Source organism: Borostomias antarcticus (genome assembly GCF_949987555.1).
Source record: "Borostomias antarcticus genome assembly, chromosome: 11".
Lineage (NCBI taxonomy): Eukaryota > Metazoa > Chordata > Actinopteri > Stomiiformes > Stomiidae > Borostomias > Borostomias antarcticus.
In genome coordinates, this window is record NC_140244.1 from 20,653,129 (window position 1) to 20,676,244 (window position 23,116).

General features: G+C 48.2%; 2 protein-coding genes across 2 annotated transcripts in view; both read left to right on the forward strand.

Annotated features, from left to right (window-relative positions):
• The window catches only part of magi3a (membrane associated guanylate kinase, WW and PDZ domain containing 3a), a 114,076-nt gene extending 102,758 nt beyond the window's left edge, over window positions 1-11,318 (forward strand). Inside the window, exons 13-21 of the mRNA XM_084445654.1 lie at window positions 188-282; window positions 517-709; window positions 2,562-2,768; window positions 3,773-3,958; window positions 4,173-4,269; window positions 4,994-5,087; window positions 5,292-5,429; window positions 6,399-6,537; window positions 7,904-11,318. Coding sequence (XP_084301780.1) covers window positions 188-282; window positions 517-709; window positions 2,562-2,768; window positions 3,773-3,958; window positions 4,173-4,269; window positions 4,994-5,087; window positions 5,292-5,429; window positions 6,399-6,537; window positions 7,904-8,949 — 2,195 coding nt within the window. The 3' untranslated portion in view covers window positions 8,950-11,318. The remainder of the gene's footprint in view (window positions 1-187; window positions 283-516; window positions 710-2,561; window positions 2,769-3,772; window positions 3,959-4,172; window positions 4,270-4,993; window positions 5,088-5,291; window positions 5,430-6,398; window positions 6,538-7,903) is intronic.
• Window positions 11,319-11,980: 662 nt separating this feature from the next.
• Window positions 11,981-22,775, forward strand: rsbn1 (round spermatid basic protein 1). Its single transcript, XM_084445656.1, has 7 exons — window positions 11,981-12,569; window positions 12,864-13,480; window positions 15,423-15,560; window positions 15,753-15,895; window positions 17,685-17,852; window positions 18,583-18,691; window positions 19,927-22,775. The coding sequence occupies exons 1-7, from the start codon at window positions 11,984-11,986 to the stop codon at window positions 20,503-20,505; spliced, it is 2,340 nt and encodes a 779-aa protein (XP_084301782.1). The 5' UTR covers window positions 11,981-11,983; the 3' UTR covers window positions 20,506-22,775.
• Window positions 22,776-23,116: the final 341 nt, after the last annotated feature.

Below are 23,116 nucleotides of genomic sequence, written 5' to 3' on the forward strand. Positions count from 1 at the left end.
TGGGAGTAATGTATGCAATTGGGAACAGCCTAAACATCCTGGCTGTTTGGACTGGGCGTGACATATGTACGGATACGTCAGACTTGCCTTTTCCCCAGGAGCAGAGCTGAGCCAAAGTGTAACTGTCCTCCCTCTCGTTCCCTCCCCCCTTTCCTGCTCCCCCCCCCTCCTCCCCCTCCCTCTCTAGCTCCCCATACCAAGGATCTGGACGTGTTCATCAAGAGGAACCAGGAGTCTGGCTTTGGCTTCCGTGTCCTGGGAGGAGAGGGGCCAGACCAGCCTGTAAGTACCGGCCAGAGGTGGACCCAACCCAAGTTCACCCATCTTTAAAAAACAGTCTCATGAAGACCAAAGCTTGTTGACCTCCTGTATACTGTATGTGTGTGTGTGAGTGTATATATACACACATGTATTGATTTATTGATTTATTGATTGATTGATACATATACACTGTATATTAATTGACCCCTTCTAATAATGTAATTGACCCCTCCTCTGTCTGCCCCCTGGTGGCAGGTGTACATCGGTGCCATCGTGCCCCTGGGCGCAGCGGAGAAGGACGGGCGCCTGCGTGCGGGAGACGAGCTGCTGTGCATCGACGGCGTGCCGGTCAAAGGGAAGTCCCACAAGCAGGTGCTGGAGCTGATGACCAACGCCGCCCGCAACGGCCAGGTCATGCTGACCGTCCGCAGGAAACTGCCACACACTGGTGGGTCGTCATAGCTGTGTGTGCCTGTTTGTGTGCCTCTGTGTGTGTGTGTGAGCCTGTTTGTGTGCCTCTGTGTGTGTGTGTGTGTGTGCCTGTTTGTGTGCCCCTGTGTGTGTGTGTGCCTGTTTGTGTGCCCCTGTGTGTGTGTGTGTGTGTGTTTGTGTGTGTGTGCCTGTGTGTGCCTGTGTGTGTGCCCCTGTGTGTGTGTGTGTGTGTGTGTGTGTGTGTGTGTGTATGTGTGTGTGTGTGTGTGTGTGTGTGTGTGTGTGTCAACATAGCTGTGTGTGCCTGTTTGTGTGCCCCTGTGTGTGTGTGTGTGTGTGTGTGTGTGTGTGTGTGTGCCTGTTTGTGTCCCCCTGTGTGTGTGTGCGAGTGTGTGTGTGTGTGTTTGTCAGAGGGATTGTATGAGTCAGAGACATTGTTATGTGGAACAGAGAGACAGTGATTGCTTTGTGTTTTTGTTTTCCTAGTGAGGCTGATTGGAGTGAAGGGGAGGGTGGGACATTAGATCCAGTGAGCAGAGATGATTGACATCTCAAAAGGAACGAATAGAGAAGCTTAACTGTTGTGTTTTGACAGGATGAACCTCATTCTGCATTCAGTTCTGTTTACCCACTGAAATAAGCCCTGTATGTGGAGAACATGCACTTCTGATATTGCTTTGGATTTTATGTATTCTTACGGTAGACTTCCTCATAATGCCTGACGAAATTAAGCTTCCAGTGAGCTTGGAATCAAAGCAGCAAATAACAGCTTTTCTGGTGCCAGCTCACAATGCGAAGATTCAAGCAAACAAACACAATCATGAAAGGTTTACTGAGGATTTGTATATATTCATTCCTCTCAAATAACAACTTCAGAACGGAATTATTAATTGTGTTTTAGTACAAGACTCCTTGTACTGAAGCTCTGGGCCGGTTTTCACAAAACATTTTATCTTCCCACTAGCAGTACTCCTATATCACACTAAGAGTTCCCTAGCTAAGAGTTCCTTCTTAAATCTTGTTCACAAAGCTGCTAAAACCAATTCCTAGCTAAGAGTAAGGGCAGGGTTCACGTCGTTGCTATGGATGACGTGTCTCATGAACGAGCTTACTCAGAATAAAAATGTAGGCTAAGTGTCATTGCTTAAAAAATTAAACCAAGAATATCTATTGTCTCTGGAGGAGTGCATTCATTGTTTGCTAATATACTGAAAGAAGACTATTGTCATCTATAATACTACTGAGATATGCCTACAGTAGTTAGTCTGCTGCATAGCGCATTTCCCCGTGGATAAGTAGTGTTGTCATAATCTCTGCTTTATGCTTCTGTTTGTTGGTGAAATGACTGTGTGCGTCACTCACTAGCTCTACTACAATATGCTCTTAATACCCTCGCGGTTAAAGCTATACCCTTTTAAAAGCTCTATCATTCAATGTCTCTAAAATGTTGCCGCAATTACAAAGCAGATTGCCGGCAACAGGCATGACTGGGTCGCTTAATTCCTCCCAGATTCAGGAGCTGGTTTTAGCGCTAAGACACATTGTGAAATACTCTTATCCGAAAAACACAGGAGTCCTAAAATTAGGAGTTGCTCCTAAATCCTCTGCTTCCGAGTTAGGACCTAGCCTACTTTTAGCCTTGACATTTTTTTGTGAATACCGGCCCTGGTTGTCATTTCATGACAACTACAGTACACAAAGCACCCACCGAAAAACATTCAGCGGTTGAACAAACAACCTCTCCAATGGAAATATGTGAGGCAGTATCAGACAGGATTAGTTCCGAGTCAGTGTTGACGAACGCAGAGTCAGTGCAGACCGAGGTCAGGGTTTTATTGACGTCTTCCTGTTCTTGTGTCGGCCACCAGAGGGCGGTGGAGAGGAGGAGGCCCCCCAGCTCCAGCAGCCCCCCCAGCAGGCGGCGCCGACCCTGGTCAACGGCTCGCCCAAGCCGCCCCGCGCGGAGGTGACCGGCGGCCCGCAGCCCGACTGCTACGACGTCACGCTGCAGCGCAAGGACAATGAGGGCTTCGGCTTTGTCATCCTCACCTCCAAGAACAAGCCCCCACCTGGAGGTGAGGCACTCAGCGGACCGCGGGACCTCCAGGGCTCATCTCCATTCACACAGTAGACCTAGAGCTACTTTACAGACCGAATATTATATTCAATTTAGGTCATCCTTTGTAGTACTAGGCTTAATATGTATCCAGAAAACTAGTCCTTCCATTTGCTGGAGTGCCTTCTAGCTTCTAGCTTGTACCCACTTACAGTAAGTACTGAACATCAAATTAAAGCATATATCTGTCTGTCCGTCTGTCTATCTACCTATCTATCTATCTTTCGGTCTGTCTGTCTGTCTGTCTGTCTGTCTGTCTGTCTGTCTGTCTGTCTGTCTGTCTGTCTGTCTATCTACCTACTGTATATGTCTGTCTGTCTGTCTGTCTAATCATAGCTGGAATTGGATTGGTATTGTGCTCATGTCCATTACTCATCAGGCCCAGACTGGCCTCATCCCCTCCCATCTCTACTCGCTATTTTTCTTGTCCTCCATGGAGCTCGTTTTTGCCAATTGCTCCATCTTTTCTAGCCATTTCTAGCACACAGACGACTCTGAGCCATAGATGCAGCATGCCTTCTATTCACTTCTCTTTTGCCCTCTCTCTCTCTCTCTCTCTCTCTCTCCCTCTCTCTCTCTCTTTCTCTCTCTCTCTTAGAGTTAGCCCCCTGATGGCCAGTACCATAGTGCAACAGGACCTTCATGTGTTTTTAAGCTGAGCAGACGCTTCTATACGTGATGTGTGTCCATCTGTCTGTGTCGATTTGTAGCGTGAGGTGTAGACAAATCAGGGTACACCAGCAGAGGGCAGTAGAGATAGCTCTCAAACCGTGCACCGCTTACTTCACCAGCTGGGTGTGATTTTTATTATCGGGGACAGTTCTCGATAAATTACAGCTCACTGAAATACTAACAGTGACCGTTCAAATGTGTCCGTAGTCCCTTGGCATAAAACACAAACAGATGTTTGACGGAAAACAAAGTCCTGACCCCTCCCCCGATGTCCCCCCCCCCGTGCTGCAGTCATCCCTCACAAGATCGGCCGCATCATCGAGGGCAGCCCCACGGACCGCAGCGGCCAGCTAAAGGTGGGCGACCGCATCTCCGCCGTCAACGGCCGCTCCATCGTGGAGCTGTCCCACAACGACATTGTCCAGCTCATCAAAGAGGCGGGCAACGGCGTCAGCCTCACCGTGGTGCCCGAGGACGGTACGCCGCTGCCGCTCGCCACACACACACACACACACACATGCACACACACACACACACACACACACACACACACACACACTCTGCTCACACACACACACACACACTCTTGGATGATATGTGAAACCCTAAGAGTTCCATCTCTTTTGTGCGTGTGTGTGTGTGTGCGTTCGTGTGTGTGTGTGTGTGTGTGTGTGTGTGTGTGTGTTTTCAGAGAACAGCGGGCCTGCATCTGGGACCAGCTCAGCCAAGCAAAGCCCCTCAGCTCAACACAAAGCTGTGGGCCAGCAGCCAGCCTGCCACTCTGACAGGTACAGTAACACACACACACACACACACGTACAGACACACATACACACACACCTCTTCCTTTTAAAAGGCCCATATACACACCCTGTGCATAGTGAAAGTGAGTCCTCTCCGGTATCTTAGAGAACTGCCCGTACTGAGGGGGCTCGACTTCAGTCCCAAATCCCAATACCCCTGTGCCTCGCCCCGCCCTGCCGTCCTTGGGGGGGAGAAGCACCGTGCCGTCTGCCGAACGAGGGAGGAGAGGAGAATAGCGGAGAGTGGCGTGGCTGCTGTTCCCCCCCCCCCCCCCCTCGTCTTTGATCTCCATCTTTAAACCAGATTACCTGCGTGGGTCTTTTTTAAGACGCGTACCCCCTCGGCGGGCGTCCTCCCCCGGCCCTGTCGCCTCCCTGCCCTCCCCCCCACCACTCCCCCCCTCAGAGCTACAACTCTCCTTCTCTAATCTCCGCACTAGAGCTCCCCCTAACCCTCTTACCCCAACCCAAAAAAACGACCGTCCTCGTCGTCAGAACAGCCTTTTACAGCCTGCGCACAGCTCTCGTCTCCATAGCGCCCTAGAGCTCACTACGCACTGTAAACAACGAGTAAACAGCGCCAGCTCTAAAACACAGCTCCTCCTGGTGGACACCTAAAAGTCTTTCCGACACCGAGGAGGAGGTTCTGGCCCGTTCGGTCTGTACCGAGCGTCCGCTCACCGTCACGCCGGCGTCTGTGATTCCCCAGGAACGGCAACGCGGAGGAGAGGAAGGACACCGCCATTGGCTGGCCGGAGTACAGGTCCCTCCCACACGGCGAGAACACCTCGTGCCCTAAGCAGGTGAGGCTTAACGGGAGGGAGGAGCTTGATGTTACCATGGAAACACAAGCAGCGTCTTCTCTTGTGTGACGGGCGGCGTGTGACGTGCTTACAGACTGTTACAGACGCAGTACAAAGGCTTACAGAATGTTATATGTGTAACCTCCGTCCCTGTGCGCATGCGTGTGTGCATGTTTTGTGTGCGTGTGTGTGTGTGCGTGCCAGGGCTCTTTCGTGGTGGAGCTGGAGCGGGGGCCGCGGGGCTTCGGGTTCAGCCTGCGGGGGGGGAAGGAGTACAACATGGGCCTGTTCATCCTGCGCCTGGCCGAGGACGGACCCGCTCTCAAGGACGGGAGGGTCCACGTGAGTCCGGATGAGTGTCTGGCTGTCTGGATGAGTGTCTGGCTGTCTGGATGAGTGTCCGGCTGTCTGGATGAGTGTCCGGCTGTCTGGATGAGGGTCCGGCTGTCTGGATGAGGGTCCGGCTGTCTGGATGAGTGTGTGGCTGTCTGGATGAGTGTCCGGCTGTCTGGATGAGTGTCCGGCTGTCTGGATGAGTGTGTGGCTTTCTGGATGAGTGTCTGGCTGTCTGGATGAGTGTCTGGCTGTCTGGATGAGTGTCTGGATGAATGCCCGGCCGTCTGGATGAGTGTCCGGCCCAGCCGAGGACGGACCCGCTCTCAAGGACGGGAGGGTCCACGTGAGTCCGGCCTGCCATCCGGATGAGTGTCTGATTGTCTGGATGAGTGTCTGGCTGTATGGATGAGTGTCCGGCCGTCTGGATGAGTGTCTGGGTGTCTGGATGAGTGTCTGGCCATCTGGATGAGTTTCGGGCAGTCTGGATGAGTGTCTGGCCATCTGGATGAGTGTCGGGCCGTCTGGATGAGTGTCTAGCCATCTGGATGAGTGTCCGGCCGTCTGAATGAGTGTCTGGATGAGTGTCTGGTTGTCTGGATGAGTGTCTGGCTGTCTGGATGAGTGTCTGGCTGTCTGGATGAGTGTCCAGCCGTCTGGATGAGTGTCCGGCTGTCTGGATGAGTGCCCGGCCGTCTGGATGAGTGTCCGGCCGTCTGGATGAGTGCCCGGCCGTCTGGATGAGTGTCCGGCCGTCTGGATGAGTGTCCGGCCGTCTGGATGAGTGTCCTGCCGTCTGGATGAGTGTCCGGCTGTCTGGATGAGTGTCTGTCTCTGGTCTATAAGCAACGGCAGACACACTCCTAGCGGTGTGGCGTCTCCCCCTGTATTAGCTTGTGGTTGCACACCAGTACTAAAGCCCCGTACGTGTGCGCTAGCGGTGGACACCGCGCCAACCCTGCCCTGTGACCCCCGCAGGTAGGAGACCAGATCGTGGAGATCAACGGCGAGCCCACCCAGGGAATCACACACACGCGCGCCATCGAGCTGATCCAGGCGGGGGGCACCAAAGTCCTGCTGCTCCTCAGGCCAGGCCTGGGCCTCGTTCCTGACCGCAGTGAGTGGCGCCCCACACACACACGCACACACGCACACACGCTACTTCTTCTGTCAGTGAGTATAGATTTACATACTGACATAGATCCAAGTTCATAGGTTTATTAGTTAAGTTAGTATAGGAAACTGTACTCATACTAGTCTTATCGTACAGTAGGCTGTGTATTGTACAGATGTACGATGGCAGGGTGCGTTACTCTCATGCATGTGAAGGCTGTTGCAGGCGTCTCCCTCTTTACCTCTGTCTCACTCTGCCTCTCTCGCTCTGTCTCCTGCTTTACCTCTCCATCTCTCACTGTCTTGCGGTCTTGGCTGTTCTCTGTCTCTGTCTCTCTCTCTGTCTGTCTCTCTTTCTCTCTCTCCCTCTCTCTCTCTCTCTCTCTCTCTGTAGGTCTGACCTCTTCTTCTTCCACCCTGTGCTTCTACATGAAACCAGAGCATCACTAAAGGCATCACTGCTTTTTTCGGTCTGTCCCTAATAACCTTGGTAAACCTCGTTCCTCCTCCTCTTTTCTTCTGTCCTATCTTCGCTAAAGTGCTCCTCCCAGACCACGTAGTCGTAGAGCCGACCTCCGTCTCCATCCCCCCCGTCCCCATCCACACCCCCCGCCGTCCTGCTAAGCAAACACGGTCGGCGGCGTGCTCAGGGTCCCCCGATAAGGGGTAGTGGGCAGTGCCGCAGAGGGGGGCGGGATTATCCGAACCGAAGCCGTTATCCCTGGGAAACGGAGTTTATGAGACGGAGCACGGAGAGGCCCTCCGGCTCCCTGAGGTTGCTCACAGGTTATGACAGAACCCGCGATGCCGCCAAACGCACGCCGCGTCAGTCCCGGGCAACGGAGAAACCGTTCGCCAGACGTCCGCAAGCAGGCGGCGCGAGCAAAAGGCGCTGCGTAGGGACGGACGTGCGTTCGCCGGCATCGAAAAAACGGCCCCCCTCTCCTAAGATAGAGTGTATTTCTATGGGTTCGGCCCTCATAGAAATGGCAGGCCATCTCAGCATCACTTAAGACCATCTCACTCTCTGGTTCTCTGCTGCATCTCTGCTCTCTCAGGCCACGGCAGTGCTGTTCTTATCAGCTCTCCGGGGAAATTGAAAAGCCAAATCTGGCGGCTCTCGCCTCTTGGTTCCTTCCAGCTGCCTCTGATTGACTCAGTAGTACATTTGGAAGGTTATAATGGAAAAAATAAAACTGATTTTTTCAAATATGAAATTGAGGTTTATTAAGATTTCAAGATACTATAATTTCTTAGATGAAATACGCATTATGTCCCAGACTAAGATTAGCGACAGAGTCGTTTGTTTATGTTTTGGTTTGTTCTTTTCTATTCTCTCACTCACTGTTCCTCTGCCCACTTGCTTTCAGGTATGAAGGAGAAAGTTAACATGTCATCCTCGAGCTTTCCAAGACTGTCTGCCTCGGACGATCCGTCCTCCCCTGCCTCCCCCTCCTCTGTCTCCCGCGCCCCCTCCGAGCCCTCCCCCTCCTCTGCCGGCGCCGCCGCTCCCGAGGAGCCCCCCGACCCAGCTACCGCCGCCCCCGGGGCCGGCGGGGATCCCCACCAGGAGCACGCCGGCCAGGCCAGCCGGCCCCGAGGCCAGCAGCTGCACCCCCGCCACCACCACAAAGACAGAGAGGCCCACCCCAAGAAGAGCGAGCCAGCGTCCCACGGCGAGCAGCCCGCCGGCCCCCAGAGAGGCGCGGAGGTCCCGAGGCCCGAGAGGAAGGGGCGCTCCCAGAGCCCCAGGAAGACCGACAGGGGCCAGCCTGGGGCCGCCGAGCCCAGGAGCGGCTCCCAGGACGGGGAAGTCGGCCAGAGGAGAGAGCCCCGTGCCTCCAGTCCCAGGAAGAGCTCCAGGAGGGAGCAGGAGGCAGCTGTTGCCGTGTCCAGACATCCGTCTAAGGGCCAGGAGGACACTCTGAGACGCCCCGGGGGCCCGCAGGCTAACCCCGCCCCTGCTTCTGGGGAGGCCAGAGACAGGAGGCGCAAAGACGAGGACCCCGCAACCGCACGCAGGCAGGAGAGAGAGACAGCCGACAGCACGCCCAGGGGGACCAACGAGCGCCGCAGGAAAGACAAGGGGGCGGAGCGAGAGGCGGGGCCGGAAAGATCCCACTCCCAGACCCAGAGGGAGAGGGCGGGGAACGACGCAGACGGGGGCACCCTGAGCCGGAAGGGCGGGAGAGAGAAGGAGAGAGAGAGAGAGAGGGATGCCAGGGAGGGCAAGCACAGGGGGGTGGCGGAGGAGGAGGGCAAGAAGGAAACCAGGCTGTCCAGCAGCAGCAGCCAGGAGCCCACCTGCAACGGGGCAGCCAGCAGCAAGAAGACCCCCATCACCCCCGGGCCCTGGAAGGTCCCGAGCACAGCCAAGATCCAGTCCCAGGGAGACCTGACCCGCGACGGGAACTGACGGCCCACCGAACGACCCCCACCCCCCACACACACACACACACACCACCACCACCGTCCGTCCAAGATAAGACACACTGGCTTCTGCTTGTCTGCATGACAGTCACAATTGGACCAGTGACCGCTGAACTGAGGCTGTTTTCATCACTGTGTAACCACCCTGTCGCCTCTCATCGCATAACGATGCTTTCCCAACTCTGTGTGGTTCAGACCGACTGCGTCGGCGCCGCGTATTTCCGATCTGCGTTGTGTGTCTCGTGCAGAGGCGGAGCTTGTGTCAGGGCCGGCAGGTGACGCCGAGGTCCAATTTCTTGTTTTGTGCCAATCAGAGACTCCCGCAGGACAGAGGCGGGCTCATGAGTGTCTTTACTAATGCTGTGTTCACACCGGCGCGAATCCCCCGCAGAAAGTTCACAAAATGGAACTTTTGCGAATGTCGGCGCGAATCCTGGCCGCCGCGTGGCGAATCCCGGCCGCCGCGCCGCCCGTGCCGCCCGCGGCCCAGTTTGCGCGAATTGTACTGACTTTCTATATAAACTGGCCGCGCCGCAGGAAAAATTGGCGCCCGGTGTGAACACAGCATAACACTCTTTTGTAGGTGATGAAAGGAAATACTATCCCAGCTGACTTGAAGGATGCTCTTGTCTGTCACTATTAAGGTTTTAAAGACTTCTATCCAGGCAGTCACTCTGCTCCCCCTGCTGGAGAGGTGGGTGACTGCTCTGTACTTGGTGGATGTGGGGAGAGACTGGGGGGGATCTCCTCTTAAATAAGCAGGAAAGGGTGGTGGTTGGCTTTTCAATCATGTTCTGTCATTATCTAGAAACCATGTCCAGAGATGTTAACTGAGAATACACACACACACATACACACACACACACACACACACACACACACACACTCACATGCACATATGTACACACACACATTCACATGCACATACACTGTATGTGTGAGTGTGTGTTTGTAAAGCCTCTGAACTCAGCTTTGTGGTGGTTTTATAGATCATTTTGAAGCTTTATATGCATCTATCAGAAGACCAGACACTTGTGGTTTAGGCATATTGTTTATTTACTATATAATGAAGCATATTGTAATTTATTGAGAATTATATGACAAAGAATATATAATGTAAGTACATACTGAGTCATTACAACTTTGTATGCAGTGCACTAATTATAGAAATAAAGTGAGTAGAGTGAACATCACCATAACAAGCGATGGTTTTTAACAATACATGTGATCTTGGAGACATATTTCAACATACGTCCTTAGCACCCCTCTGTTGTCTTCACCGTTCATTACAACACAGTATATATTTTGTTGTGCTGCCATTTTGGATGGTAGCCTACATGTCAACCTATACCTTATATTTCTGTCCAGTCATGGTCTGTTCGTTCAGTCCCACTAGTCTATTCCATCCTCACGAAATTGTTAATAGCAGCTATCTTAGATCATCTGGCTTAAAAGTGTATATTACAAGCTGACAATTAAGTATGTATTTTTAAACATTGCTGTAGTTTCAACCGTACTCAGATATGTGTATTATTTAGCAAGGTATTTCATGGTCTACATGTGGCATTATAGTTAAGTTGGATTATTAAAGCAGATTGTTAACTTCAGTCCTTTGTATTTGGGTTAAAAAAGAGACCTTTGCATATCAGTCACACCATAATGTAGACATACATTTTGTCCACCTTCAAATCCACATTGGATTGTCTCTCTGTCCAAGATCTGTCTCGTTTTGAATTGGTTTGTAGGATAAATCACAGCGCCCTCTTCTGGAGGAAGTGTAGCACCGCCTCAGATTCCCTCAACAGGATCCCTGAAATTGCTAGACATAAATGTCTTGGCTCTTTTTTATGATTTATTCATTATCTGTATTACCTAAAGACGAGGGGGTAGCAATAATGTAGAAGCAAAGGATCCTTTGTGAATTTGATACACAGGATTATATTCCTCCCGGTTGTCACAGTGATTGACAGCTTTGGGAGCTGACTACCGTTCTCTCATACTGTAAACAAGCCTGATAAAATGCAAGAGAGTTATTAGAATCCCCTAAACATATATCCTCATCAACTTGATTGTCCTGTGAAAAATGTGAATTTAATTGTTCATCTCATAATTATAATAGTCTATATTATTCTGATTTACTCATGAATTTACTTCATTCTTATAGGCAGTAGTTTTTCTTTTACATCCCGCTGTCTGTGTGATAATGTGGCCTTGTAGCTTCGACCAGAAAAACAGCCTTTTGGTGTCTACATTGTGTTAGTTGTAAATGTTTATAAATTGTACAGCACCTGTATAAATACTTGCCTTCATTCAGAAAATAACCTGTAAATCGCTCCATTATTTTTTTATGTAATTGAGAAGAAAATTATATAAAATGATGAAAGGAAATATTCTGGTCATGGCATTCTGTTCATGCACTGATAAATAAAGTTTTACTGAACACACACATACGTGTATGTGTTTTATTGTTTAGGCTACTAGATATAGGCTATATTTAAATATGTCCTCATGGTATAAATTAAAAAAAGATACTGGAAATGCAAGCATTGTTATGTTTGCAAGAATTGTTATGTTATGTTTTGACTTAAATTACAACCTATGTAACATTAGAGGGGTATCGGCGTTTTGGGAAATTATTGGCTTATCCATCACAACATAATGTTTAACACCACACTGTGTTTTTAATTGGCCGTTAATACCATGATATCCAGAAAGGGGCTTTGGGGAGCGTGTCATTTTCACGGCTTCACTGAGTTCACAAACCATTACGTCAGCCCTCAAACTGCGTGCGTGCAAAGGCGCACGCACTCCCTAAAGCACGGACTGCAACTCCCAGATAGCTACAGTGTCCAAAAACTACACAACCCACATAGCCCGACAGTGCGCTTGCGCATAGACCAAAAACGAGGTGATTTAACTACAAATACATGACCGCTGATTTCTCACCAGAACTACATTATTGCATCGACTTGCGCAGTACGGAATGACAGCTCTTTAATTAACGTTAGCCTACGTGCAAAATGGCTGCACAACTTGACTTGGTCCGTGCAAAAGTAGAAGATAAGGTAAGGGACAACCTTGATAAATTAACCAAATACAAGAAAAAGAAGAAGAATAAGAGGGAACTTTCGCCGCCCCCTGATAAACGCCAGAGATCGGAGAAAGAGGCAAAGAAAGTGAAGCTCCATCATAATCGCCTCCACCAAGAACATGCGCAACAACGGGAGCAGCCGCATCAGCGGCAACAAGAACCCCAGCCTGGGAACGGCACCTCCGGAAAACCTGCGATGCATCACCAGCATCACAATCACCACCACCACCACCACCACCACCACCCCATAAACGGCAACAAGAAGGACCCTACGCCGCAGCATGTCCTGCCTCCTCCGCGCAAGGTGCCCGCAGCGCGTCTGGAGAAGAAGAGAGCACTGCCTCCCGTTCTGCCTCCCATTCCACCGGGACTGTTCACTTTCACAACCCTCAAAGTGGCCAAGGCCAAACACCTGGACGGCAAGGACAAGCGCAGGGATAAAGACCACAAACTTAAACCCAAGAAAGAAAACACAGAAGCTAACGTCAAACATGGATTACTCAAGAAAAAGAAAGGTGGGCTGGTTGGTTACTCTCTAGGCCAAATTCTATGTATTCTGCAAAGAATAATTTACTTAATCATGCAATTATTTGCTTGCCAATTCTAACATCGTAAAACTACATGTATTTATTTTTATTTTGTTAATTTATTCAGCTAGCCTATACTTGTTGATATCAGCTGTTGGCCATTAGGGGCTTCCAAGACTAGTTATTAACATAGACTCATTTACATTTGTAGTACAACTGCAGTAATGAAGTGACAGTATAGAGGTCCGGCATCGTCCAGTGAGTTTACTCCTCCCCCCACAGAGCCCAGGCCTGGCGATGAGAACGGCCTCTCCCCGACCCTGGAGGAATACCTGCTGAAGAAGAAGAAGAAGAAGAGACGGCATCGCGAGGATGACCACCTGCAGACGGTCCACAGGCACAACAAGGAGGTCCAGACGATGTGCGGGGGTCTGACGGAGCAGGGCCCCCCGGACCCCGCTCTGCCCCCCGGCGTGAAGGAGGAGAGGCCCCGCCCGCAAGTGGCGGGCGCCGGCGGGCCCCGCGGTCCCTTCCTGTCCCACCAGGACCACTTCATCCGCAGCTCCTTCCTCCAGACGGGCTCCTCGTTCTGCCGCTTCCTCCACGAGGAGCGGCAGGCCAACGGGGGGGGGCGGGTCCTCCACGCTTACGCGGACGAGCTGGCGTCCCTGCGGCCCGCGGACGTGGACCGCTTCGCCGCGGACTTCCTGGAGCTGGCGTTTGGGGAGGAGCCCCGCGGGGCGGCGCGCTACGCCCTGGCGGTGGTGCACGGCGCCGCCGCCTACCTGCCAGACTTCCTCGACTACTTCGCCTTCAACTTCCCCAACACACATGTCAAGATGGAGATCCTGGGAAAGAAGGACATCGAAACCACCACCATCGCTAACTTCCACTCCCAGGTAGGAGGGAATAAATAGGCCAGTGGCTTTAATCTACCAGTCTACTGTTGGTACGCTGCTTCAGTGAACTGCACAGGACTGGTAGGTTTTTACACACAGACATGTCAATGTCAATGTCATTTTATTTATATAGCACCTTTCATACAAATCAATGTAGCACATAGTGCTTTACATAAAAGGAGACGGATAGACGAAAAACATAAATCATACAAACACAGTGAAAACAGATTTAAAATAAACAAAAGTAAAAGCATTAGATAATAAAAATAAAAACTATAAAACAGAATGCAAATTAAGAACACTAAGATATTTAAGTAAAACTACGTAGTTAAAGCAATATTTAAAAGTTTTGTTTTAAGATCTCGCTTTATAATGACCACAGTCTCAGGCAATCTCAGGTCCTCTGGTAGGGTGTTCCTCTGGTAGGCTGGGGGCATACAGACTAAAAGCTGCCTCCCCATGCCTCTTACTCCTGGCTCTAGGGACCGTTAAAAGCTTAGTGACAGAGGACCTGAGGGTCCTACTGGATGTACATTTTAAAAGCATACGTCTACGACCTGGCTGCGCTGTCCAAGGTGCTGACGGGGCCTGGGTTGTCGCGTCGCGGCCTCTTCACCCCTGTGGCGCTGTCCGTGGTGCTGAACCAGCCTCCTGCGCATGGCCAGGTTTGGGCGTGGTCACGTTCGCGGCCCGCGCCCTTGTGGCAACCTGCCGCTGGCCATCACCAGGGAGGATGTCACAGTATTTAGGTGCTTGACTATGTAATGACTTATAGACTAATAAAATAATCTTATCATCTATTCTAAAACTGACAGGTAACCAGTGCAGTGATTTTAAAACTGGTGTGATGTGTGCCCTCCTTATGGTCTTAGTGAGGACACATGCTGCAGCATTTTGTACTATTTGAAGTTGGCTTATAGCTTTCTTTGGTAGACCAGATAGGAGAGCGTTAAAGTAATCCAACCTGCTACTGATAACAGCATGCATTAGTCTTTCGGTGTCGGCCAGGGAGAGAAAAGGTTTCGCCTTAGCAATGTTTCTCAAGTGATAAAAAGATGTCCTAGTTACATTCTTAATATGGGCCTCAAAATTAAGATCTGAATCAAACATGACACCTAGATTTCTGACTTGGAATTTGGTGTTCAGTGTTAGTGTCTGCATCAGAATAGGCTGGCTGACTAAGACTTGATGAGTGTCATTCTATGAAGACAGAACCATTACTGTAGTGTTGCTCTTATTATTTACAAACTATAAGCCTGAACACACTGCAGGCTGGTGTGCTTGCAGTACTGGCTTGAATCTCTGGACCGCATGCCAATGAATAGTCCTAATGTTTGTCCAGCTCATGTCGGGCCTAGGCACCTCTTATGCAATGTTTATCTGGATTCATGATTAAGTCCAGTAGCCTGTTTATCTCCCTGGATGCTTCGGTCCAAAGTACGCCAACATTAAGACTGAAACTGTGCTGGTGCCAAGTTTACCCAGGGGGCCTTGAGGCTAAATTATGTGTTTATATTTGGTCAGACTGACATGGTGTTCTGCGCTGTTTGTATAGGGAAATTAAAGCTAACAGACTGAGTGTTGCAACACCTTTACCCAGAGTAACCCAGGGCTCATTCTGACTATTAACCTTCCCTATTTCACCACGGCACGGGATTCATTGTTGCAGGTGCTACCGTCCGATCAAGAAATGTTTTACATACTGTAAACACTACAGCATAGGGTACATAATACATACGGTAAAGGACATAACCTCTGCATGTTATACAGTGTCTTAACAGTGTCTTTCAGTATTGCTCGAGTATTTCTGTTCAGAATTTAAGAGCTTCGGTTGGCTCAGTTCTGATGGCAGACCTTCAGTACTAGCCTACTGTATGAGTGACCAGGCCCAGTCCAGACCCAGACCTGACCTGACCCCCGCGGTCCTGTTCTGGTCCTGCAGGTGAAGCGGACCTACTGCTCCGGGACGTACCGGGCCGGCCCCATGAGACAGATCAGCCTGGTCGGAGCCGTGGACGAGGAGGTGGGAGATTATTTCCCAGAATTCCTGGATATGCTGGAGGAGTCCCCCTTCCTGAAGGTCAGAGAAACAGGGACCGGCGTCACATTATGGTTTTATTGGTTTGCATATAGAAGCCATATAGATATATAGCTATATATATATAGATATATAGATATATAGAAGCCATATAGATAGACAATGTATAGATAGTCATCTTATTGTGTGTGTGTTTGTGTGTGCGCGTGTGTCTGTGTGTGTGTGTGTGTTCAGATGACCTTGCCTTGGGGAACTCTCTCTAGCCTGAAGCTGGACCGGCGATCCCAAAGTGACGATGGGCCTATCATGTGGGTCCGCCCAGGCGAGCAGATGGTACCGACCGCCGACATGCCCAAATCTCCCTTCAAACGCCGCAGGTACACAGACAGACACAAGACACACCCAGACACAGGCCTTAACGGCCCCTAAGCAGTTTTGCCAGACCTGCAGGTGATAGATAATAATGTAGAATCTCGATCTTTAATTCACCACTTAACACTTGACACACAATTACACCGTGAGTGGCCACTCATCACACAACACACATGTAAATCAGTGGCAGCTGGTGGAAAGTGTCCCCTGCATTTCTCCCGTCCAAGCTGTCCTCCTCCAGGGGCAGCCAGGATCAGTGGGCAGCCATCGCCTGGGGACAAAGTGCTCTGTCCAGGTCTTTGTCAGGGACCGGACTTAAGAGCATCTGTTCTTCTGCATGTTTTTCGACCTTCTTGCTGTGAGGCGATAGTACTAGATACTACGCCACCATGCCGCACATGAGCGATTTAGGGGTTCAGTGTCTTGCTCAAGGACACTTTGGCACAATGCCAGGAGCTGGGATCGAACCGGGGGCCTTCCGATCCCCAGCCGGCCGCTCTACCTCCCGAGCTACGTGGACTACACTTACAGTATATCACGCTGGTCACACTTTACAATACTGTAAGTGTCACAAAAACATTAGTTAACTGTTAACTAATGCATATTTAGGGTTAGGTTAGGCTACTAATGTTAATTATATGACGGGTAGGTTTGAGCAAGCTCTCTGATTGGTCAACCGCGTGTACTAATCACGATAGAACCACGGCTAGATAATTAATACATGGCTAGGGCCTCATCACTTAACGTATCGCTACGCCGTTATTTTCTTGCATCAAGTCTGTGATTTCCATGGCAACGTTTACACCGCAGCGCTTGATGTTTACAACTCGCAACAGCTGTTTCGATAAGACGTTGATGCGAGCTATACAATTTTTCGGTGGTAGTACTGTAGGCTAACAAGTGGTGGAAACATAGGCTATTGTTTTTCTCTTGGCTACCTTAGGTGGATAAAGACTGAACTAGATATGCAGTTTGATGAATTAAGTTATGTTATAACCAGCAGCACACCGGCAACTAGTGTTAACTAGGCCCATAGTAAGGAACGCAATCCCAAGCATGTTGCCAGGGAGAGAATGCTCGTAGAGTTGCTAAGGAACTACTTTGCGCTGAAGATGAAATCGAGCATAAATCTTACGTTTGAGAGCACATTAAAATTAAAAAGATGTAATGATTTTGTTGATTATAATAGTGTGTGTTATATAATCGCAATGATACACTCGATGCCTGTTCTTTAACGTCATTAATGGTACTTGAGTACAGCGTACATATTATTGATTAATTAATACCTTAGTTAAGGTTAGGGTTAGGTTAGTTAACCTTATTTAACATAAATAACATTGGTAAATGGTTAATAGAGACATTAGTTAACTGTTACTTAATGCTTAATAATGCATTAACTAATGCTTATTAATGTACCCTTATTGTAAAGTGTTACCAACGCTTTTATCCAAAGCACTTTACAATGTAGGCCTCTCATTCACCCATTCACACACACATACACACACCAATGGCGACAGCTGCCATGCAAGGTGCTAGCGTGCTCATTGGGAGCAAGTGTCTTGCCCAAGGACACTTCGACATGTCAGGAGGAGCCGGGACAATACACACATCCGACTCGTAGGTGCTTAGCTGAGATGATAATAAGTAGAAGCGACTGGTGTAAAATGTGGTCTTTTATGCAACCTCTTCTATTTATCCTCAAGAGTGAAAGATAGGCCTGCTACTGTATGTCTAATCTCTGCTGGTCTTCTCTAAATAGTCCTTCTCTCTTTTTCTTCTCTGGTTGCCTTGTAGGTCCATGAACGAGATCAAGAACCTGCACTACCTGCCGAGGGCCAGCGAGCCCAGGGAGGTGCTGTTTGAGGACCGTACGCGGGCGCACGCCGACCACGTGGGCCAGAGCTTCGACTGGCAGAGCACCGCAGCCGTGGGCGTGCTGAAGGCCGTGCGCTTCAGAGAATGGTGAGACTCCAGGATGCTTTATCCACTGCTATAGGTTCATGACGCTCTATGAGGACTCTGGAATGATAGTGTAGTGTTTATGCAATGACAATTTACTGTCTAGATATTTATTTATTTATTTATTTATTTATTTATTTATTTATTTATTTATTTATTTATTTATTTATTTATTTATTTATTTATTTATTTATTTATTTATTTATCAATGAACTGAACCTGAATGTTTTGTCAAGTGGTTGTAGGGTTTGGTAATAGAACCAAAACTATCCCTTTGGCCTGAAGGAGGAGGGATAAAAGGAATATTAATATTAATCTATTATTGTTTGCTCTGTGCAAAAACTAGCTGATTATGGCTTAAGCTTAGAGCAAGAATGGTTAAAGTGATGTTAAATCAAATTCATATTTATTACCGGTACATTGAATTAAATTACAAGGCAAACATGTTACAAAGTAAAAGCTTAGATCCTAACCTACTCTCCAATCATGATGAGAGAGTAGAGACAGGAGAGATAGAGAGAGAGAGAGTGAGAGAGAGAGAGAGAGAGAGAGAGAGAGAGTTAGAAAGAGAGAGAGAGTTAGAGAGAGATACTATGTTACACATAGTGAAGCACAACATCTGTTTCAATGGCCAATAAATGGCCTCCAGCAATTCAAGTCTTTTGCATATGGGTTCAGGGCATTTCACAGACTACAAATGTAGTTTAGCATGGCTGCTGTCTTGGCTCTCCAGGAGCAACCGACCACGGGTAACCAAAGACGTTGTGTGTTTCCACGCCGAAGACTTCAACGATGTGGTTCAGAGACTGCAGCTGGACCTGTACGAGCCCCCAGTATCACAGGTAAGAACCCAATATCACAGGTAAGAACCCAGTAGCACGAGCTCACAGGTAAGAACCCAGTATCACAGGTAAGAACCCAGTATCACAGGTAATAACCCAGTATCACAGGTAAGAACCCAGTAGCACGAGCTCACAGGTAAGAACCCAGTATCACAGGTAAGAACCCAGTATCACAGGTAAGACCCCAGTATCACAGGTAATAACCCAGTGTTAATGTCTATCACCTCTTCCACTTACACAGTCTTAGTAAAATAACCTAGGTCTGAATCCCTACCGGGCAGGCTATTTATGGCTTATTTCCACCGCACGGAAAATTACAACTCGCCTCTACTCCACTTGTTTTTTGGGGTTTTCCACCACGCAAAAGGCCAGTACAGGCACGGTGAAGAGCTACTTTTTTCAGACTGGCTCCTTTGAGGTTCCATGTTAGCCATGAGCTCTAGGCTTTTTTTGCAGCTGAAAAAACGTTTTGGTCTAGAGCGCAGGCTGTAAAAAGGCTGTTGCGAAGACGACAATGGTCGATTTTTGGCAAAACTGCAGAGACAGCGAACGTTAGCACTAGCTAACATTACCTATCTTATCTTAACTATCTAGTTAATCTGCAGTCTGCAAAAATACGAGACTCGTTGCTCGCGTAGCTGTAAATGTATATATAAATGTGGTATTTATTTGGTTTTGGAGACTCCCGCGATTGCGCTAGGCAGCAGTCAAAACATGGAAGTGTTTTGGTTGTCACTGCATGAAACCAGTCTGTCCATGGAAACATTTATATTTTCCAGCAAATATCTCAGTCAATACAAGATTTATCTGGGCAAGCAGTTTTGTTTGTTTGTGTTTATATGTGTAATATTTATTCCGTTTCGCTTTTTGCTCTAGCGCAGCGAGCGGAGGAAGGGAAGCCTCTCTGGGTGACATCATGCGGCGTTGCTATGACGACTGGCCACATTCAGGGGTAGATGATTCTGCTGTGGAAAGACACTTGAAAAAATCCCAAGTGAATTGAAATAAGTGAAGTCGAGTAGAGCCGAATAGGTACATGGCTGTGGAAAAACGCCATTAGAGAGGTACTATTGAAAACCTGGGTGGGTGCTGCTGTCTAGCAATGGTGACATCCTGGTCTTCCCATACTGCACCAGTCTGAATGAACAGGCATAAATGCGGCCTCATGTGTTATTGAGTGTACTGTACACAACAACAGCCAAGACCCTCCTCCCCTTCTCCTCCTCCCAATCCAGTGTGTCCAGTGGGTGGACGACGCCAAGCTGAACCAGCTGCGGCGCGAGGGAATCCGCTACGCCCGCGTGCAGCTGTGTGACGACGACATTTATTTCATCCCCCGGAATGTCATCCACCAGTTCAAGACGGTCTCCGCGGTGTGCAGCCTGGCGTGGCACATCCGCCTGCAGCGGTACGCCGACGGCCCTGAGGAGGAGCGCCGACCCAGCCACCAGAGCCCCGCCCCCCCAGGACGGGTCCCCGCCTCTCCCCCCGCCCGGCCCTGTACCCCGCTGGCCCCCTGCGTCCGCCCCCATGCCCAGACGGAGACCTCCCAGGGTGGCGTGGCCAAGACCGAGGAGCCTGTCTTCCAGAGGCCGGCCACTCCGCCCCGAGAGCCCCAGTCGGCGGCCCCTCAGCCCGCCAAGTCTGCCCACCCGCGGCCCCTCTGCCGGGACCCCGGTCCCCTGATGACGCCCTCTGGCTCCACCCCTCTCAGCTGTGATCCCGTGCTTCCACAAGCCCTGCCGGTCCAGCCTGGCGCCCGCTACCCCGCCCCCAATTGCGATGGACTGCATCACACCACAGACTTCCCCTGATAACCCCGCCTCCCCTACCCTCAGAGTGGGCGGGGCTTATTTAAGGTGTGCGCAGGAGTACCCTGTAAGACACGACTGGCACCTCTCAGTGTCAAAGAATACAATTTTGTAACAAAGTCTCTTAATTTATTCAAGAGTATTATTGTTTTTATGTGTGAATGGTGGGATTTTTTCTACTCAGCCAAAGTGATAGATTTAAGGAACTAGGCCTATTTGCTGAACTTCCAGTATACTGTATGCTATATATGTTTGTATTTTCTAGCAGTGTTTCAAAGCTGACTGTCAAGATGTCTGGTGTAGGCCAAGCCTTTATCGTGAATGTTACCTAATAGGTATTTAGAGAGAAGAGCCTGCTACACCAAAAGCAGTGATCATGAAGGTGTGTTTTATTCTTAGCCCAATGTAATGACTTTTTGTACTGGTGAATTTAGATGTAGCTATGTACAGTATATTTAGATAACTTGGGAAGCCTGTTAGGAGCTACAAGAGCAAGGATGAAACCATGTTTAAATAGAGGATAAATAAAATGAGTAAGGATTGAGATAGGCTGGAACAGATGTCCTACCGTAACATAACATACAAACCACTGCTCCATTGGCTTGGAATAAAAAAAAAAAAAACTGGTAATCTAATGATAATATGCTAGAACATTCTTTCAATCCTTTGTGCTGTTCGTATATTTCATTTGTTAAATATATGCCATGTTTTTGTGGCCCTATTTAATGCCACTTGTTGATGCTTTTTGATGCTGTGTAGGATATTGTTTCAACAGAATAGCCTTGGTGTTGAGATACTGGCCATATCCATTATGCTCTTCTCTCTGCGTAAGGGTTTGGGGTAGAGAGAGAAACTGTGTGAAATCAAGGAATCTGAAGAGATGTGTCCTCTGGCAATATTTTCATAGGAATTCAATGTGTGATGTGAAAAATGTCCTGTAAATATGTAGGCTACTGTAATATATATTGTTCTATGTATAAATACTGCCTGTGCACATGTCATAAACTTTGTTTTTATTTTGTGTTTTTACCATGTTTTGATGAATACAAAATTATAAATATCACTATAATTTTAACCCTCTAGTTCTACCAAATAGGGTTCCTGAACATTGTGGATAACAACATCACATAACTTAACATCACATTACATACTGTAACACCACATAACTTAACATCACATTACATACTGTAACACCACATAACTTAACATCACATTACATACTGTAACACCACATGCACTTCAGGTGGTTCCACATCACTCAACCTCATTGCACCAAATCATTTTTCAAACGGCTATGATTGGACATCAGTTTGCACATGTTTGATATGGAAAATGGCTAGAAAGAAAGAAAGTCATTCAGAATGTTTATTGAACTTGACCAAATCTTGTTGTCTCACCTCAGACCAAAATTCCGAGGATAGAAAATGTATCTTGTTACCCGGTATAGCATCTCTAACATGTCTGGCTCATGGTACCATAGTTGAACAGGTAAAATGGACGGGCAGTTGGTAGCCACTGTTTACAGTGCTATTGTTGCTGTTGTTATTATTGTTGTTTGCACATGTTTTTTTGTTTGTTTGTTTTTGTTTGTTTGTCTTTCTAACTAGGAAAGAGTCAGCGTTTTGATGGATGGATGAATCTGGCTTGGCTTTATCCAGCAGTATTCAAGCAGAATTATACATCTTATTGGTCAGTAGGCTACTCCCCTAGAAATAATCCTACCAATTGGTCAGATTCCAGAGTTGTGAGATGTCTGAAAATATGAGGGGACATAGTGTTGCCTTTGCCATTAACATCAATTGGTCTTAGTGCCTTCAAATCAGTTAAACTTGTGTGGGATTTAGAGATACTGACAGCTGTAGAGACTTAAGGCGATAAGGAAATGGAGTGAGTAAATTGCATCAGTTTTGCTCCATGAAGTCCAGATGTGGACTGTGAATCATGCCTTTGATGTATGTTTTATTGTTATTACAGTATGTTCTTATTTCTAAAAGCACATGCTAGACAGTCGTCAGGAAATTATCAGTTTTATCTTTTCACCGAACAGAAGGAAGTCAATTAAGCACCTTTTTTTCAGTGAAATGGCAGCTAGGCTACTGTCTATTCTCCCAAACTCTGTTGTTGTGTGCAATCTGTTGATTGCCTGGCTATCAAGGCATGCTTTGTGTAGTACTACAGTACCAGTCGTTGTTGTTGATGTTTGTATCAAGGTATTCTTATTAAGTTCATTTCATGATAGTTTTAAATTCTGGGCAAATTTGAATCACATTTGATAGAGCTCTATTACAATTATGTAAGTAATTAGACAATTAGACTTAAGTAAGTAGACAACACACAAAATTGAATGCAATGACCTGTATTTTTCTAAATAAATATTTGTATTTGTTTCATGAATACATTCTTTGAGTGACCTAACTTTCACACTGCAGACACTGGAATGGATCACACAATTAATTTACAGCAATTTAATTCACATGGGATGATAGACACCACGAGCTGTGGATTGCAGCATGTATGAAACGGATATTAAATAATCATGCATGTGATATCAGTACCTTTCGTACCTTGATTCCACACTGAAGTAAAAAATATAGATATATACATACAGTATCTA

What these genes read in the sequence shown, in the direction of transcription:
- rsbn1 (XM_084445656.1), top strand. Translation starts at nt 11,984, where the DNA reads ATGGCTGCACAACTTGACTTGGTCCGTGCAAAAGTAGAAGATAAGGTA. An exon ending in ATTACTCAAGAAAAAGAAAG is followed by an intron (nt 12,570 to 12,863) that starts GTGGGCTGGTTG and finishes CTCCCCCCACAG; the next exon opens with AGCCCAGGCCTGGCGATGAG. An exon ending in ACGAGCCCCCAGTATCACAG is followed by an intron (nt 18,692 to 19,926) that starts GTAAGAACCCAA and finishes CTCCCAATCCAG; the next exon opens with TGTGTCCAGTGGGTGGACGA.